Source organism: Melitaea cinxia, chromosome 22, assembly GCF_905220565.1.
Source record: "Melitaea cinxia chromosome 22, ilMelCinx1.1, whole genome shotgun sequence".
Lineage (NCBI taxonomy): Eukaryota > Metazoa > Arthropoda > Insecta > Lepidoptera > Nymphalidae > Melitaea > Melitaea cinxia.
The window spans coordinates 5,339,679-5,360,282 of NC_059415.1; the positions used below are offsets into that span (position 1 = coordinate 5,339,679).

At 32.9% G+C, this 20,604-nt stretch overlaps 1 protein-coding gene across 1 annotated transcript in view; it reads right to left on the minus strand.

Moving 5' to 3' along the window:
- The window catches only part of LOC123664743 (laccase-5-like), an 80,094-nt gene that overhangs the window by 31,714 nt on the left and 27,776 nt on the right, over positions 1-20,604 (minus strand). Inside the window, exons 2-5 of the mRNA XM_045599235.1 lie at positions 18,758-18,826; positions 7,062-7,705; positions 4,518-4,675; positions 1,882-2,025 (exon numbers count right to left, since the gene is read on the minus strand). Of these exons, the coding sequence (XP_045455191.1) occupies positions 1,882-2,025; positions 4,518-4,675; positions 7,062-7,705; positions 18,758-18,815 (1,004 nt within the window). The 5' untranslated portion in view covers positions 18,816-18,826. The remainder of the gene's footprint in view (positions 1-1,881; positions 2,026-4,517; positions 4,676-7,061; positions 7,706-18,757; positions 18,827-20,604) is intronic.

Below are 20,604 nucleotides of genomic sequence, written 5' to 3' on the forward strand. Positions count from 1 at the left end.
CGACCGGCAGTACGGTTTCCGCCAGCACCGTTCGACTGGGGACCTTCTAGTGTATGCCACACATATTTGGAGTGAGGCCATTGACAAGCACGGCGAAGCACTTGCCGTGTCTCTCGATATCTCGAAGGCCTTTGACAGGGTTTGGCACGCGAGCCTTATAAGCAAGCTTCCTTCATATGGTATTCCACCTGGCCTTTGCACTTGGATTTCTGACTTCCTGAGCGAACGTTCAATACAAGTTGTCCTTGACGGGTACTCGTCGGACCAAATGGCTATCGACGCTGGTGTTCCTCAGGGATCAATCTTGTCCGCTACCCTCTTCCTGCTGCATATTAATGATCTGCTCGTCCCCGGTACCTTTGGGTACGCTGACGACTGCACAGTGACGGACAGATACTTTTCGAGTGCAAGGGCTAGTAAGGGTGTTATCCAGTCTTGTCGAGAGGATATGGTCAGCCGCTTGAACGTCGCCCTCCAGGCAGTCTCCGAATGGGGCGATGCCAATCTGGTCACGTTCAACGCTACAAAAACACAGGCGTGTGTGTTCTCCTCTAAACGGAGCCCTTTACACCTGGCTCCGACTTTCCGGGATGTTTCTGTGGAAATTACCGACTCCCTACAGCTCCTCGGTGTAGAGCTATCGTCCAATCTGAACTTTGGGCAACACATCGAGTCCAAAGCAAAAACTGCAGCAAAAAAACTAGGTATTCTCTCTAAGGTCAGGCGATACTTCACTCCAGAACAGCTGCTCCAACTATACCAAGCACAAGTTCGGTCTTGTATGGAGTATTGCTGCCATCTTTGGGATGGATCCGCCAAATACCAACTGGCAACTTTGGACTCGGTGGAAAAACGAGCTAAGAGACACATAGGTGACCCTACTCTGACAGACACCAAGTTGCAGAGTCTCGATCATCGGCGTAGGGTAGCTCGTCTGTCGGTGTTCTACAAAATATATTTCGGTGAGTGTGCGAAGGAATTACACGATCTAATTCCCCCAACAACCTTCCGCCATCGGGACACTAGGCGCGGTCGATCGTTCCATCCTTATGTCATCGATATGCCACCTACGCGCACAAAACGCTTTGGCTCTACTTTCCTGATGCGCACAGCTAAGGAATGGAACTCGTTGCCCGCGTCTGTGTTTCCCGAACGATACAATCTGGGTGCCTTCAAGGCCAGAGTGAATAGGCTGTTATTGGGCAGGCATGCTCCACCTTCGACCGCATCGTCACTTAACATCAGGTGAGATTGTGGTCAAATGCCTGCCTATTTGTCGTAAAAAAAAAAAAAAAATGTTATTGGTAAATACGTAAATATGGAGTCATTATTTAGTTTATTTGACGCTCTCATGATTAGAAAACTGATTATTTGGTGATGGACTGACTGAGTCTTTGATGTAGTTGGCAACCCTGTTTTGGTTTCGTGTCGCAAATTTGACCGATTGTATATATATGTATGTGTGTACATATGGATTCAAAAGTATACTTTGAATATTTACATCAGTCATCTGTCACTAAAACACCACAACACCATACCTTAAGACAACAGATGACCACGTGTGTATGACAGACATACTCGTAATTATTTGTTTTATTATTAACTACATGATATACCTACAATCTTGTCATATGAAATTTTCATAAGTACTATATCCAAAATATTCTAGTTTAAAAAAAAAATGTTTTATACTCAACGGCCCTACTTGGATGTAGATCCAGTGTAACGGTTCCGAAGTCACACACAACATAATCAAAACCCAGACAACGAAATACTGTATCTGTACATACAAATATTAGTCATGCGTGAGAAATTGCAACCGTAGTGCATCAACCAGTTGCTATGGCAACGTATCTATACACAAAATTAATCCATTCTTACCTATCATAATCATACATATGTCCATACGGGTCTTGAGACTTCGGCTTCCTTATAATGAGAGCGCCCGCTGCGCCATCCGCGCGCTGCATTCCAGAATGTGAGTGCCAAAAATGTGTCCCAGGGTGTGTGGCATTGAATTGATACCTAAAACAAGGATAAAAAAAGATAATGAAATAATTTAAACTGACTGACATAAAATCCCAAACAGTAGTCTAGTAATAAATATTACGTAGAAACATTAATTAAAGTAAAACTCCCAAAAATAAGAACCCAATTTGCAAAAAAATATATTACTTTCGATGGAGCACATTATAACAAATTACCCTCCTATATAAAAAATGTAAACTCAGTTAATGGATTAAGTCTCGACTATCAAAATATATTTTAGAGAATACCCAACTTTATAGTGATTAAAATATATCAAACGACTTAATTATATTCTATTCCGTTAACTAAGTACCTACTTATAAAGCGAATGTTTGTATCATTACATTTATTATGTTGTTCTCATGTAAGTGAATTTTTCTTTTTGAGAATCAAATTCTTTAAACCTAAACCTAAAATTTCTTTATGCTCGCTTGATTCGGGGAGTAAGTTGATGAATGCCTGACGAGAGTGTTTCGAAAAGTGTGATCAAGCGAGGCGACCGGTAGTTGAGAGAGATATAAGTTAGTGAAGATATAAAGATAGAAAGTCAGGTTGTTCGTGATTTAATTAATAAGATGTAAGACAAATATTTTAACGTATATATTTCCAAATTTGTACACTAATTTGCTAACAAAAAATAAAAATATTTAAATTGTAACGATTAAGGAAAGATCAACGAATTTATATTAAAAGTGAACGTCGTGAACGTCATGAACGTCGCTGCTCGGGCGCGCCGTCCGCTGCTCCTTCACATCGATGCCGGTGCTTTGGTTTATTCATTTCGTCAAGAGATGGCGCAATTCGTAACACAGGTATATTATTACTTTTCTGTATGATATAGAGTCACGTTTCGTATATTATTGTAGGGGCAACTGACGAAGTTTTACTTTAGTGTTTTGGTCTAAAGCACAATCGTTTTTTTATACCATCATTGATAAGGTCCTCTTGCTGGAGAAACTTCATCTTCATAGAGCTAGAGTCTTAACCTCATAGAGATAGAACTTACTCCAACACGATGTTGCATTGCGGGTTAGCATAATTTCCCTATCATCAATAACAATCTTATTAGGGGTTTACGACAACAACTGATTCCAAATTTCAATAGAGAAGATGGCTGGCTATTACCACCTCCTTGGGATCCCATTATTGATATAATTAAATCAAAAACCAAGCATAATTTACCACAGATCAAAGACTCAATTAGCACATTCTGCGTAGATAGGACTAAATAAAATATTGATGTATGTCGGGTAGTTTCGAATAACTTGGTAACGTTCGGACGTCTGACACCTCAGTCCTCCCGTGACCATGGTTGCTGTAAAGTATTCGAAACGTCGGGAATTAAAAGTTAATAAACCGCGATAAAATCCGAAAAAGTTGTTTCATTTAAATTTAGCTAACAACTGATTTCGATAGCTTTACGCATTCTCTGAGTCACGGAGGGAGTAACAAGAGAAAAATACACCAAAACGGAAACAAATATTTGTATTGATACAAATATGTACCCTGAGCAAAAATGGAACCTGCGGCACACAGAATACCAGGTTAGTTATCATGGCTTTTCACTAGTTGCCAATATAAAAAGTTTCAAAGGTTATACGATCCATCAGTTTGGAATTTATATTACTCTACGAAATTTTTCGAATAATACAAAAATAACTTACGATTATTCTTTTTCCACATTTAGTATCGTATGCATGGAAAACACTCATTTCCCGAGGGACAAAACTGAAGAGGGTCATGGGATAAGACTATTGTCTAATAAGTAATATCTAAACCATGTCATAAGAATACTCGAAATAAATGACAAGACCTTTGGTGTTTTTATGAAACTATGTATATGTATTTTATTTCGATTATACAAAAAAAAAAACAGAAGCTCTTTAATTAATCCCAATCTTCTTAGCAAATTAATATTTTCTTATGAACTTTGGCTAAAATGGTCTATCGGGTACTCAAAGTTAAGAAAGGTCAATCAAAGGTACCTCGACCTCTGACGGTTCAATGATTTGAACTGTGCGTTAACTTTTCTTATTTTTATTTGTATACAAAACTAGACAAACGTTGCTGTTTTGAGTTCGTTGACGTTTATGACAAATTATTTTATGAAAATTTTCCTAGATTTTAGAGACATATCCTATATCACTCCAGCTATGGAAAACACTTCTCAGCTGAACTTTAACGCTTGCTTGCAACCGTGGTAATAATAAATAAAAAAGCAGTGTAATTTAGATCACACGACTAAAGTAAAACTTACTTCAAAACATAAACTTGCTCTCTCTCTCTCTCTCTCTCTCTCTTTCTCTTTCTATCTTCACTAACAAAAATAATATAAATCTTTCTCTCAACTTCCGTTCGCCTCGCCCGATCACATTTTTCATAACGCTCTCGTTACGCATTCACCAACTTACTCCCCAAGTCAAGCGTGAGTAAAAATGTTTACTTCAAAAACATATTCTCGATTTACAGAAAAATATAAAAATCTTTACCTAAATGTAGATTCAGGTAAAATTGGGCACTGAGTGACGTATGGCGTTCCATCCATGTACGGTGTTCCTCGCTGATGTTGTCCGTGCCAGTGAACTGTCGTTCCTTCCGTCATCAAATCGTTTTCTACGTCCACTATTATTCTGTCATGTTGGCACACCTGAATTACAAAAAGAAAACATATTAGTATTAATATATATTTCTTGTGTGCGTGTGTATGTCATTGAACTCCTTCCTCCTAGACGGCTGGACGGATTTTGATGAAATTTTTTGTGTGAGTTCAAGGGGATTCGAGGATGGTTTAGATTCACAATTTGGTCCACTGGAAAATGTTTATTTAACTATTTTTTCATTTATAAGTAGTTGCTAATTTTGGAATGTTTTACATTGAATCCGGTAGACTGCGTCACCATCGCAGCATCAAATATTAAATATTATTCTATTTTAATTTCAGTTCGTCCCGACAGTGGGTGCTGCGATCAAATTAAGAAAAATATTTGAAATTTTGTGTTATGGCAAAACAACGTTTGCGGGGTTAGCTAGTGTTAGTATTATAAACTTTTAAATGATTATTTGATGATATATTGAGGTTTTAACTTCTCACTGCTGGGCATTGACCTCTTTCTTCATTTATGAGACAGGGCTTATTAACATAAATAATTGTATTTATTTTAGCCATAAAAACGAATTATTAGCTAATAAGCAGGTAGGAAGTAGGAAGTCAAACTGGTTAATTACAATGAAAGGTAACACAAGATAGTTATTAGTTAACGGGGGGGGAACCAACTTCTTAGCATTCGATGGATTCAACGTGTCCATCGGGTGGCAGAGGGAGAAACTCTGAGCAGTTCCTAGGACTTACGATCTAGGTGTAGGTTTAAGCAGACCCTCTTTAAGATGCGCATCAGTGCTCACCTTCACTGCTCGAGTTGCCCACCCCGCCTAGCCAAATTATAGATCGTAGTATAACATCTAACAATTAATTCGTTTCCACAAATTAATTTTATCGAAATCATGCCAAGCCAGAAGCAAAGACTGCCTTAGCCGCGGTTGCACCGTTCGTTTTATACACGTCAGAATAACTCGACTAATATAATGAGTGAGGGTAGGTGAGTATCGAACGATGTGCTAGGTGGCGTGACCGGTGCATCTGTTGTTTATAAATTCCTTATTAATTGCCTACGGCAGCGCAACTGCCGACAAGTATAATATTTAAAATAATTTAAAAAACGGTTTTCATATTAAATGATAATTTGAATATATTGTACTTACACTTACACTTAAAAATAAATGTTTATGTATTCAAAAGGTTAAGAACTCTTCGTCAACTTCATAAACAATCAAAGAAACCAAATTCGTATACATTCTTTCATAATTTTTCATATGTCACTTGACTACCAGAACACATATACTAATAGCTTTTCTAAATAAAATTAAAATCAGTAAAGTCTTTATTCTTATTCATGTCATTTTCTAAAGGTTGTCTTGGAAAGATCGCTCTTTAGCGATAAGACCGGTTTTGTATACATAATTTTTTCTTTTATAATTATTTTTTGTTACATGTATTACTTCTGGTTGTACAATAAAGTATAAATGTATTTGTGTAAAGAGACTACAATATGCAGTCAATATACAATGTAATTTTATTCTTTACCAGACATTACAAAATATAATTTCTCAGTAAAAATATGTTTGTATATTTTTATACTCCACAGGATTTTCATTTTACAGCGTTACAGAGTGTCATTGAGAGTCGTGATACACACCCTAGCGATGCGAAAGTACCTGTTTAATTATGCAATACTTCAGTAATGTCTACCTTAAATATATGGGGATTTTATTCAATGACTTGCAAGTGGTCTTGAGCTGACTTTGCACTTAACATCGTTGTTATGTATGTTGTAGGCGACTAGTACGAATAGACGTTCAATTGGATGGCTAGACCTTTCATTATACAACGGCACTCGACTACATGCCTAGTTTTGTAAATGACTCATTTTGGTATTTAAAACTTTCAACTTCACAAGTAACTAAAAGGTGTGTTTGTTATTTTATTTTAGAAAAAGTTTGCAAATTATTTTAGGTTAAAAACTCATCACTTAAGCTTACAATTTGGATTCAAGTTTATTCTAGCTGTTGCCACGACGTGTCTGCTTTGTCTGTCGGCTTTTCAAATAATCATAAAAACCCAACCTTAAACACGTTTATTATCTAACAAATGATGTATATTATGAATTGCGCGTATGGTTAATTAAACAATTACTTTATTCTTTTTTTTTTGTTCAAAATATTATTTAATTTAGTAAAAAAATATTACAAAAAGTAAATATACATTATTATGCCTCGGCAAGTTATTAATCTCCAACAAAAAGGTAAACGTTTTTGTTGAGTTATAAAAAACATATACAACTATTGTAACCATATATCATGGATAAAAATTAAGTATTTAACACTAATTTTTTAATTTAGGATGTATGTACAAGCACATATAGTGTTTAAATATATTAATAGCGGATGCTTAGTAATGAATGGTTATTAAACTTTACCTCGATAGCAGGTCCAGGCATTTTCCTATTAACGACATTTAGCGCTCTATTAATCCCATCAGCAGGTATACAATCCAATCTCTTGCAGTCCGTTGCGTTATATGGACAATTGTAGCACGCCTTACTCATAGTTTGGTACCACTCTAAGTTGAAATGGTAGTAACAAATCATTGGTTCCACTCCTTCCATACATTCTCGGTGACAAGGATGATCACCACCAATTAATTCACCAGTCACTTCATCATATTGCACGTGAGCCCTGATATCATTCTTTTTTTCTATCAATTGCTTCATTAGTCTCCTTTTTACAACACTATTAACAGCTTCTTTCTCCGTTTTCTCTTCTCTGGTTTTCGTTTGGTATTTAAAATTATTGCTTGGAACGTTTGATACTGATGGAAACAATACTTTTGAAGCGCTTTCTGGTGTTTTTATTTGTTCATTGTTTTCTATGACTTTAACGTTTGATGATTCTGTACTTTCATTTGATTGGTTAGAACCGAAGTTTATAGATACATCACTTGAACTAATATTCTCAACTAGATGCGGTAAGCTATAGTTTGTCATCTGCTCTAAAGCCACTGCTTTTGTTTCATAAAGTGTTGTGGTTTCAATATCTGCTTGAAGATTGATTTCTTTAGCGTCTGAAACAAACAAATTTTTATATTGTATAGGGTTGAAATTAGAGAAAAAATCCTTATTATATAAGTCGAAACCAGATTTTTGATAATGATAAAAAATTAAACGATAGTTGATACGGATAACCTAAAGTCAAGTATTTGAGCTTTATACTACCACAAATCCTTACATCAAACAACTACCAGCATCACCTGCTCCTCTTATTTGAGAGTCATATGGTTCCTTTAGTGGATGATATATCGAACTTGAATTGGTTATAATCTTATGCTATTAGAATACGTTAAAATAATTTCAGATCTAGTTGCGTTTTATTTTAATGACCCTCCCAGTAGTATATCTCTTAAGTATATCAAAAAAAACCTGAAAATATAATGACCCTTATGTAAATAAACCTTGCGGGCTTATGTGCCTATATATAAAAACGTATATATGTGCGTTTATTTTTTTACTCTCTTATTCCACTACTCTAAATATATAAATAATCATATCTATAACACAAGCCCGAGGCTGTTACGGATCACCTTACCAAATACAATTTCGTTACGTTCTATTATATTCGAATACATGACTTCCGAACTTCTTAGATGTTGAAAATACATTTTCTTTGACCAAGTGGCTTCGTAAATAAAGTTATAAGCGACATTAATGTTCATGGAACATACTGCATATAATAGTTTCATGAAATTTATGATATTTGCTCTATAACTGTAAAGTGAGAGCGGAAATGTACTGAACATTATTTATCCTTATAAATCACGGTTTTGGGTTCCTGTAGTAAATACGAAATGAAAATTTAGCATCTACCGTTTTGTAAATAATATGTCCTATTGTATAAGTGGTAATAATTATTGAGGTGCAGCTGAATGGAATATACAGTACGAGCTATCATTGGTTTCAAACTTATAACGAAATTTATGTATGGGATGATGGATAATAAGCTATTTTTTTTTAATTTTGAAGGATTTGATTCTAATACATATTATATTTTAGAAGTATTGTTATTCAAATATTTTTTTTTTTTCTTAATTCAATAAGTTAGGACTACTTTTTGTCTCGTTTTAAACCTCACTACTTATATGGTATTAGTATTCTTGCTTCATTTCACTTAAATAAAGTTCCCGAACTATTATCATATTTTTGTCATTTACAAAAAAGTTTTTAAGCACGTACAGACCATTTATTTCGTATTTATTTTATTCTGAAACTTTCGCTGTTCTAAAATGTCTAGATTTTTACAAATAATATAAAATTATGTTTGTTACTACCAAGTATTAAAGCTACCTTTTTAACCGACTTCCAAAAAAGGAGGAGGTTCTCAATTCGACTGTATTTTTTTTTTTTTTTTTTTTTTTTTTTTTTTTTTTTTTTTTTTTTTTTATGTATGTTACATCAGAACTTTTGCCTGTGTGGACCGATTTCGACAAATTTTGTTTTAATCGAAAGGTGGTGTGTGCCAATTGGTCCCATTTAAATTTATTTGAGATCTAACAACTACTTTTCGAGTTATATCTAATAATGTGTTTTTACTTGACGCTTTTTTCGTCGACCTACGTTGTATTATACCACATAACTTTCTACTGGATATACCGATTTTGATAATTCTTTTTTTGTTGGAAAGGGGATATCTCTAGTTTGGTACCGTGATAAGGAAACTAGGATCTGATGATGGGATCCCAGAGGAATCGAGGGAAACTCTCGAAAATCCGTAATAACTTTTTACTGGGTGTACCGATTTTGATAATTTTTAATTTAATCGAAAGCTGATGTTTATCATGTGGTCACATATAAATTTTATCGAGATCTGATAACTACTTTTTGAGTAATCTTTAATAACGCGTAGTTGCTTGACTATTTTTTCGTCGATCTACGTTATATTACTTGTCGATGTAATTGAAGTCGGTTTTTTTTTCGTTTGCGAGCAAACACAATTATTTGTAAACTATTTATTTGATTGTGGTTTATTAAATTTTTATACCATTGTTTAGAAATAATATTTGAAAAACGAGTAAACGAACAAAACCTAAAAATTGTCTGGTTAAAAATGAAAATAAGCAAATATTTACATCAAATCGTTAATGTGGACAACATTTATATTTTATCTTCAAAATGAAAATATATCCGGCAAATGAAACCCGACTCCAGTTTCGACACACGATTCTGTTTTAATTGGCCGCTGTACAAAAGCTGGCCGTTTCATATACATCTCTACTAGAAATTGTCAAAGCTTTGCGGTTACGTGCAACGTCTCTGCGGTTAAGGGCATAGAGGCTAAAATTCTTCAAAACTTTGAAACAATTGTTATCGTTTTGATTTCATAGAATATAGAATCGTAGAATTGGTACGTCTCAAAGTTCTACTTATATTAGAAGATGCAAAAATTTGGTTAGATGTTGATTAGTTTTTTCACGTCAAAAATTACTATCAACCGAACTAACTGCAATAGATTTTATATTTAAAGAACTGAAGTTTTAGAACAATACATAGGATACTTTTCATCCCTAGATTCCAACGGGACCGTATTAGGTGGGTGAAATCACGAAGAGTAGCTAGTATTACTTATACAAAAGATTGAACGAAAGTTTGTTACTCTTTACACACTAAAACTACTAAATCGATTGTAATGAAACTTTGTACATAGAATATTTTTGATTCCGAGTCTCGCACACCATCTTAAATTGCGTTACTTAAACTGTGCGGCGATTGTTTTGAAAAAATCTGTGACACCCACTTATTTAATCACCAAAAGTATAATTTAAAGTAATAAGTATTATTTCAACTAAGTCTATTTCAACAGTTGATCGTTATCCATAATCAAAACCCCGTTTTATAAAAAATACGTCACCTATTTAATAAATTTTGCATTTTCCATTTATTAAATTATTTTATTTATTTATTTATTAAAGTTATTTATTTATATGTTTATCTTATACACTGTTTATTTACATTATTATTATATTCGATTGTAGGATTCACTTTGTTTTTAATTTAATCGCAGTCCACTGCTGGACACAGACCTCCACAACTTCGCGCAAAAAATGGCATAAACTCATGTGTTTTGCCCATAGTCACCACGCTGGGCAGGTGGGTAGGTGACCGCAGGACTGGTTTTGTCGTACCGAAGACGCTGCTGCCCGTCTTTGGCAGGCTTTTCAAGTTCCAAGGTGGTAGTGGAACTGTTTTATCCCATAGTCGCCGCTTACGAAACCCCCGGGAAGAGAGGTGGCTATATTCTTTACTGACGTAACCACATATCAGTATAGTTATATAGGATATACAAATAGACCAAAAATAATTATTTGTATATATACAAAAAAAAGTGTATGTGTCACCTCCGACGCACGACTAGAGTTTACTCTTTCAGACTGTCTTAGTAGGCACAAAAAAGGGTTAATAGTTTAATTAAAAAATTAATACCACATCGAATGGTAAATAAACGAATCAAATAACGCCAAATTAGATCATTCGTTCAGTAAATTTTATCCTCATATTTTTTTCATCCCCTTACATGAAAATAGAGTCGTAAGGAGTTAACTCCAATATACCCGTTTAGGCGACTGCAAGTGCCATTAAACTATAGCGGTTGTCAACGTATTACTGTACAAATAAGCACGTTTATTATCAAAGCATAATATATAATCTGGTATCTTAAAGCTTTCACAAAAAATACACAAAAAAGTTTTTACAACTTCCAGAAAACTCAAGGACGCTTCCAATCTACTAATGTAATTAAAGTAATATGTAATAACATAAATTATATGGGCATAAGAACTAAATAAATTAAACATAAATTACAAAAAAGTTTAACGCTGCGATTATTTGCGAGATTCGCTTACAAGCTTTTTTTACATATATTATACACATTGGTAAAAAAAAAATCTGGCCTTGCAAAAAAAATTATTTATATTATATAGATGAATACAAACAAAAGAATCATCCTATATGAAATAGAGACCTCACCCAGCACTACGTCAAATACTGACTTATTTATTCCCAATAAACTGTTAATATTTCCTCAAAAAGATTCACGAATTGGCCATAGCAACCTCAAAGACTTTTTCTTTTAGGTAACTAATACCAATTCTCGTAGAGTCCTTTCTACGCGCTAATCAAAACATAATAAAACGGATATATCCATCTATCCCTTCCACCGTTCCCCCAGTTCCGAGTCCCGTGCGAGGCGCGCTATCGTTTGATTGTCGCCGCAATCACGTACCACCAATCAAGGTTGTAGCGAGTTGCTCAACCTAATCGCACCATTCATCTTACACTTGTAGTGCGGCAAAGAATTCTTGATACTGTTTATATTAAAGAAAAATTTGAATAAATATTTAACCTACTACGTAACTTTGCATTTATTATATTTATTGTTATATTTTTTACTTTATTGTTTCTTCAACTTAATAATAAAGTAAATAAAAAACATTATGTAACAAATATTAACTTTACAATTAATTTTATTACAACTAATTAAAAAATGTTAAATAAAGTTAAAGTAGCAAATCGTGACAAAAATAGAATATGTAACCAAAATAAAGATATAATGTAATTGCAAAAAACGCCTAAATCCCAACTACCATCTACATCCCTAAGAGTTCTCTCTCTGTAACCCACCACAGTAACACAATAATAGAACTTATGAGCAGTGTTATTTAGCTGTGATCTTCTGTAAGTTCGAGGTATTTCCCCAGACGAGCTGATCCAGATTTTGATCAGGATATTTCCTAAAATGCCTCGATAAACCTTTTCCATCCATCCATTTAAACTGATTGTAATCAGTGCTTACCTATACCTAGTTCTTATTATTTTTCTTTTATAAATTATTTTAAGTCTTCATATCATCAAAAACTATGCTCAATTTCAAAACGTGAATAAATGACGCGCTACAACGTTCATTCCCGTCCTCAAACTGTAGTGTTTTGTCAATTAATGAAATTTATTAAGTAAGATGGTGCGCTACGGAGTATTTAGTTGAAATTGGTCCAAGAAACTTCATCGCGCCCTAACTTGGACCAAGTTAAATAAATTTCGTTGCGCGCTCGCGGCTCGCGGTCGCTAAAGTATTCAAAGTGGGTCGAAATGCAGACAGGAGAATTTTACTCCGAGGTCCTTTTATTGCATTAAATAGAAATTGCAATTTGTTATGTAGTTTTAAACGTTTTGGATTATTTTCTTGTTGGTGTCCTAGCTTGTTTACCATTGTACGTAATTCACATAAAGGAATTTATAATAAGTTTGAAAACTTTTCAATATTTTAAAAATTCAAAATATAAACCAAAGCTTAACATAGAAGAAGTGCGTTGCGGGTTGTTTAAAGTAGGTATCCGAAACGTCGGGCATGTAAAAAACCTAATAAATCACGATAAAATCTGAAAAAGTCGTTTCATTATAATGAGTGAAATTCGCGTAAACATTAGATTACTTACACAAATTAAAAAGGGTTTCCTTTTTATTTTTACTTAATTCAAGTTTAATTCCAGTTTTATTTTGTTTATATATAATCACAATATTTTTGACATTTAGCTGATTATATTACATATCCAAAATTTTTAAGTAAAATATCAAGATATCACGATCGAAACATAAGTTTCACAATTCATAGTTCGGCGGACATTCTCTGAAATCTGTAAGCGCGTAGTATTAGTACGATTGACTGTTATTGTTGCCGATTTTGTCGTTCAATTTAGGTTCAATTGAATTTATATTAACTATTTGTGCATTAATTTTAACTCCTTTATGACTTTCAATTGCATGAAAATAACACAGATTATTATGCAAATGTCACATAGAATAGAGAATGTACGAAGAATATTGATAGATGCGGTCGAGAAAAAACTTTCGTTCTTCGACTCAGGATCTTGAAGAATTTATAAATTTTATAAATAAACAGAAGATCGTAACCGTCACTTGTCACTTTAATTCATACAATTTAAAATACCAAGTTATATACATCTGTTAGGTATATTATGTTTTCGTACAATAAATGAAATTACGAGTAAGTATTACACGGAATAAATTAAAAACATTTTAAATTATTAATAAATAAAATTGGAGTGTCTCTTTGTAATATTATAATTGTGTTTGTAGGCAAACGAAAAAAAACCGACTTCAATTACATCGACAAGTAATACAACGTAGGTAGACGAAAAAATAGTCAAGTAAATACGCATTAATAAACTTTCCGTCATGAAATATTTACAAACGTGTGTATATTTAATTATCAAACATTAAATTCACTTAAACACAAAACAGTATAACTTACAAAATAACGACTACTAGATCAAGAGCTGCGTGTAATTGAGCTAAAAACAGGTACAGCCTTGGCACGTAGCAGCCCATTTCTAATACGACATGTTCAAACATGTTATGCAATCCATTTGCGAGCCGGAATGAGCAAACTTGCATGATCGGTTTTTGAATTTGTAAATTACGCTCGCTGTGAGATAGGGATTTTAAAGGTTTTTAAAATGATATTTGCTTGACAATTTTATTTTATTTAAATTTTGGACCTGTAGTGTAGCGGTGTGTTTTTCTCAATAAGTTTAAATATAATAATATCTAAATTTTTATTCAAAACATTCCCCTAACAATTTTTATCATTTTTTTTTTTTTTTTGGTTATTCAAAGTCAACGAAGTTAACGCAGTCGCACAAAATTTGAAAAAATTTACGAAATCTCGCAAAAAAAAACAGTTTAACATTTGAAGTCTTATTTATCAAAGTCACACACAGCTTTCGTAATAAATAACATTACAAGATTAAGATTTCATACGATTAGTAGGTATTTGAAATGTCGTCGTACGTCTTTAACGTTTTAAGTAAGCAAACTGTTGCCCAGCGAATACTAGTACAATGTAGTAACTTTGTTTTAAAATACGTAGACTGTTTGACTAAAGCACACATAGCTTAAAACTTCAACAAATATTTACATTGATCTTTACGATCATGCAAGCAGTTTTCATAATTCAATGTTAAACATTTTTAGATGTGCAATCTTTCGAATATTTTGTTACATGACTGACGTCTGAATGTTAGCGTCAATCTTTGACTCGTTAGTAAAATAATGCAGTTAAAAAAAACTTGGATTGGATTGAAGTTTAATTGTTTCTTGTCACGTTTATGGTGGCGCGTATGGGCTTCTATTAAGAAGCCACAATTATTTATATTAAACGTAATATGTTCGATTCCCAGCTACAAAATATTAAAAAAAACTTTGATTAACTATACTTAGTATTTATCAAAATCGGGATCGCAAATTTTATATTTTATATTTTTATTAAGTATTAAACGAATTATTAAATTTTATTCGTGTTAAAAAATAATAATAATGTAGTCTGATGTTAAATAATTATTATTGAATAAATTAATATGTGCTATTTTATAATTCGCATTATTTAAATCGGTTCAGTAACGCTCCTAGGTCCATTATCACTATTGGGTATGTGCATGTTATCGCATTAGAGATATAGGTATTCACTTTCTTGCCCTACAGCGGATTAAAAAAATGAAACAAATACTCAATAAGTCAAATTCAAAATCAAAATAAAACAAATCATTATTGACATTTTTGAATAATCAATAATAATTAACATTATATTCCTCATTATATCAGTATCCATTAGTAGTATACTGACTCATTTTGATTCAAGTAAATATTATAATACAACAACAATGAATTAATATTAATTAAAAGGAAATAATAATAATTAATAGTAATAATACGATTACATTAATCGGTGCTCAGTGTAATGACGGAGGCGTCGACAATTAACACAGTTTACTGGCCCTTACGTCAGTTAATCCTCCCTTTGCATCGTTTTCGTGTTACACGTCCAGTAGCAGGGCTGAGCTATATAATGTTGTGATATGTCACATATTTACGCTGATATTGAATATAATTTTTTTTGTATTCAAACTTCTTTACGCGCGCTTGACTTGGGAAGTAAACTGGTGAACACGTGACAAGAGCGTTACGAAAAGTGTGATCGCATAAGGTGAACGGAAATATAAGTGACGGATATATAAGTTAGTGAAGATAGAAAGAGACAACTACGTTTCGTACATTACTGTAGGGTCGTGTGGTCTAAATCCTCGATTTTTTTACACAACACTAATATCAATGAGTGTTGCTGCTTTAATTTTTTTTTTATGGACTTTGTTCATTACTATACTAAAATAATGTTTAAAACTTTAGAAAGATATCAAATAATCTATACATAATACCCAATTTTAAGTCAGTATAATCGCGGCCTGTGAACATTGTCAGCGCAATAGAAGCCGCTAATGCAATGTTGGTATACAAAGTAAGTAAGGCGTAGTAGGTCGATATTTCATATGAGAAAGTATAGGATAAGTTATTATATGACTTTTTCATACACACTATCAAACAGTAATTCACATTTTTTGCCGATATTTAATGTTATATATTTAGTTTAAGAAATTTTACTCAAAGCTAGGCTATGCTACAGCAAAATGTAGCCTGTCTTCTATCATGAACATAGATTTTATAGTAATTATATCTTATAGCTCCGCTCTACCACTGTACATACGTACTTAAATCTCAAATTCAAGTTACTTGAATATTGAATGTCCCGCGATTATCTATTCAGGGAGCGACAGATACTGAGGTGTAAACCTTAATTAATATGTTAATTGAGCTGCGGTACTGCGGGTCGACCTTTACGGTGGGGTGAAAGGACACCTGGATCATACATTAATATACGAAAAGGATTTTTTTCTAACAAATCCTAATGTATGTATCGAAATGCTTCTGAAAACATATATTTCTACGTATAGCTTAATTCTGAAAACGGATTATATTTTTGTTTAAAACAAACCTTTTGATAAATACGCTTCAGTCTCTAATATCCCACTGCTGGCGGATATATTCCCTACTATATGTAACGATAGCTATCAGGTGTACATAATAACAACCGGAATCGACAACTTAACGTGCTCTCTTAGACCCACGAGGATTGCACAATCACCCAGATCACGGCAAACTTCTGTATGGCCAGAACAAATGTTTGTCATTTGCGGGGATCGAACCCGCAACCGCCAGCGCAACAGCTACAAACCAGTACTGTAACCGTTGCGCCAACGTATCGTCTAATTTATAAATACGTATCAGTTCTATTGTCAAGGAAACCATACTACTAAAAATGACATATGTTTCTATTACTGAGACAACAGAATGTTTGTCTTTAACAGAAACTTTAGTATCTTATCTTAATTTTACTACAGGAAGTAGAATAGGCCATTAGCATCAATTTCATTTAATTTAATAAAGTACAGCTTTTAGATTTATTTTTGTGAATCGAAATATCTCATAAATAGAGTAAAATTCGATGGCGAAAAAGAATAATACATCAAAAACTTTTATCACCACCCGTCAAATAGCGCTATCCACAACTGGTAAATCAGGCCCTAATCGGTAATATTGTAATGTCAGAAAGTAAAATAACAAAATATCAGATTTCACATCATCATCATCATCATCATTTCGGCCTATCACAGTCCACTGCTGGATATAGGCCTCCACAAGTTCACGCCAAAAATGGCGTGAACTCATGTGTACCATGTGCCCATAGTCACCAACTGGGCAGGCGGGTTGGTGACCGCGGGCTGGCCTTGTCGCACCGAAAACGCTGCTACCCGACTTCGGCCTGTGTATTTCAAAGCCAGCAGATTGGTAGACGTAATAAATTATACTTAAATACTAATAATACTTTCCTAAGAGACAAAATGAAATAACGGAATAAATATTTAAAGTTATCTTTTCTACAAAAATCTTCACCACTTGCTTTTCCTGTTCGCGGGTATTCCCTCCTTCTTGTTTTGGAACTAAAGATGGTAAATACCAGTTAACTGGTTTTAAAGATACGGCTATGCATGACTAACTTCTCAGGAATGGTGCTTTTATGATTAATAATATCAACATGCCTTCGTCGAGTTAGCCCTACTGTTTACTGAGTAAAAATGTTTTATTTGATAGTTTTTTTTTACCATGCATATAATAAGATTAATTGCTATCGTCATAATTTTAATCATTGCACACACTGACGGCTATTTTTTTAAGAGTAACAGCGTTTCTTGGCGATTGTTTTCTTCAGAATATACATTCCGAATCAATGATAGCTTAATTAAAGTATAATTAATTGATTAGAAAACACAAAACAGTCGAGTTGAATATACTCGTGAATCGGTAGTATATCGTCGATCATATATATATCTAGGTTAGTAACTTAGCACTGCAGTTTGCAATTACTATCCTATACCTATGTCTTTAAATGTTATGATATATTCAACGATAACAAAAAAATACAATACCGACAGTACAATTATATTTTTCGTATTTCATAAAAATATTTTTGTACATGTCTCACCGAACTCCTATTTGTTCAAAGCTACTAATTACTATTTATTATCTAATAATAATAAGTCACATAATGATAAAATATTTTATATTCCATTACTTTATTTATTTATTTCAATTTTAATCACAATCACCGTACGATCGAATATTATTTTTGTATCGAAGATAATTGGAAACATCAACATACATAATTACAATCACTCGTACAACTAAGGGCAAGTTTCACCAGTTATGGATAACGTTATTTGACGGTCGACAGTATCCAACAGATAAAATTTGATATGGTTTTTTTTTTACCATCGAATTACATTTCGCAAATATGAATCTAACAGTATTCATTAATTGATGAAAGACAGGTCGTAATGGTCTTTATTACATTCTGCTTTAAGAGCAGTATTCTCGTAAATTATAAGCCTATCCGGAAATTATTTGCCGGGATGAACATTATGTATTATCGATGAAACCGACCCTAAGAAGTGCAAAATAGTGCAAAACTGTTATTTTTTAATATCATATAAAAAATCGACCGTTTCAGCGGGGATCGAACCTGCATCTCCGACTAATTCGATCCCCGCTGGAAACGTCGATTTTTTGATTTGATATTAAAAAATGTTTAGAATTCCCTAATGTGTGGGTAACAGAAAAATAAATTAGTAAGAATAAAGAAATAAAAATTTTAAACTTACAAGTTGAAAACGCCAAAGCCAGGAGGCAGACAATGTTGTATACACTTATTTGATGCATTGTTGTGAATTCTGAAACAATATAAAATAAGTAATTAATAAATATTTAATTTTAATATTGTTAAATATAAATAAACACACAAACAAATAATAAGCATAAGTATACTGTAATAAAATATTAGGAAATCACATCTAGTAATTGTATCTAAAAATAAATAAGTATCTAAAAATTGCTGTATTTATGTATATTTGTAATTTATACACTATTTTAAACGACTATTCAAGAATGATTTTGAAGCCTTTTTGAACATAAAAGTTTTAGGTTTGTGTTTCGATGGTGATATAATATGTTATGTTCCTTAAAGTTCGACCACTTTAAGGTTACCTAGAAAAGACACAGGTATAAGATCGCCTTATCCCTAAATTAATTTCTAGTTATTATTATTATTATTATTATTTGTATCGTAGATTTACTCTGTAGTATACAGTAGTTATAGTCTGTAGTTCAGTATATTATATGTACAACTTCGTGGTCTATATAGCAGCAGAAAAAAACCAATCGAAACAAAATCTAATTACATAATGTTTTTCATAAAAATTGTGTATTTAGGTAAGGTCAAGAATATTAGTATTAGTTACTAAAACATTGTTAAATATTCACCGACCGTAAAGAATTTCGCAATAAAAAATCTAAACAACCAACTGTCATATTACAGTGTGATATGAGGTATTATTTTCCGTTGAATGACCTCAAGGCTTATTCTGGTTACATTTTATTTATTTATTTATTGAAATTTTAATACAAGATAATTACAACTATTAAAACTTTTTAAATGAAGAGAATTGTAAAGAAATATTTTAATAATATATTTAACATACACATTCAGTCGTCTGTTTCGAAGATAGGTCACTTAATATCTTGTTTTTTGGCAACTATTGGCATTTTTGTAATAAGTATATTTACATATAATACATATGTAAATAAAAATAATACACCCAGACTCCAAATCCTAAAGTAGAGAGCTTGTCAAGCCAATACATGTATAAAACATAAATTATAATACACACAATTTACCCTGACAGCATTTGTGTGTCAATGAAACAAATAAACACTAGTCTTATAAACATAATGTTGTAGAGATTACTGCAACATTAGGAAGTTTAATGTTAAGACGTCATTCGCGTAATATTTAATTGATAAACTACATTCATCCTCTTAAGAAAATGATACAGTTATTTAATAGCTAATTGAACAAGTCACGCACATTTGTTTCTCAAGAATTAATAAGTCATGCTGTCCATAAATGCAAATTGACCCGGATATTTAAGCATTAATATTGGTATCAATACTAATTTTATTAAGCTTAAGAGGTGAAAAAACAGTTTTTTTTTAATTTGATAATATCCATAGGCTCAAGTTCTACCTTTTATCAAACATAATGGGTTACGCTTATCTACACTCGATTTACTGCATAAGACCGCAGATCGAAAGACCCGTGAATGTCTAGTAAAGTTAGAACATGGTCCAACCCTGATAGCGTTTCTTTGTTACAATTTCTTGTTTGTACGTGCTACTTTCAGGAACTACTGGTTCGAATTTAAATTCTTTCTTCTTCTTTCTTCTTCTTCATAATAGATGCGGAACATCAATGAAAATTGTGCGAAAGTTATAAATATGATGATATTATAATGATATGATGATGATACAGATATTTGTCGTGATGTGCGCTTTTGTGTTTGTTTGTGTGGTTGCGGATCATGGACACAGAACTATAATTCTTAATAGAATAGTTGGATAAGGTGCTAGTGTTAAATTAATGAACTTTTCCGGTTTTACTTGATTACATAGA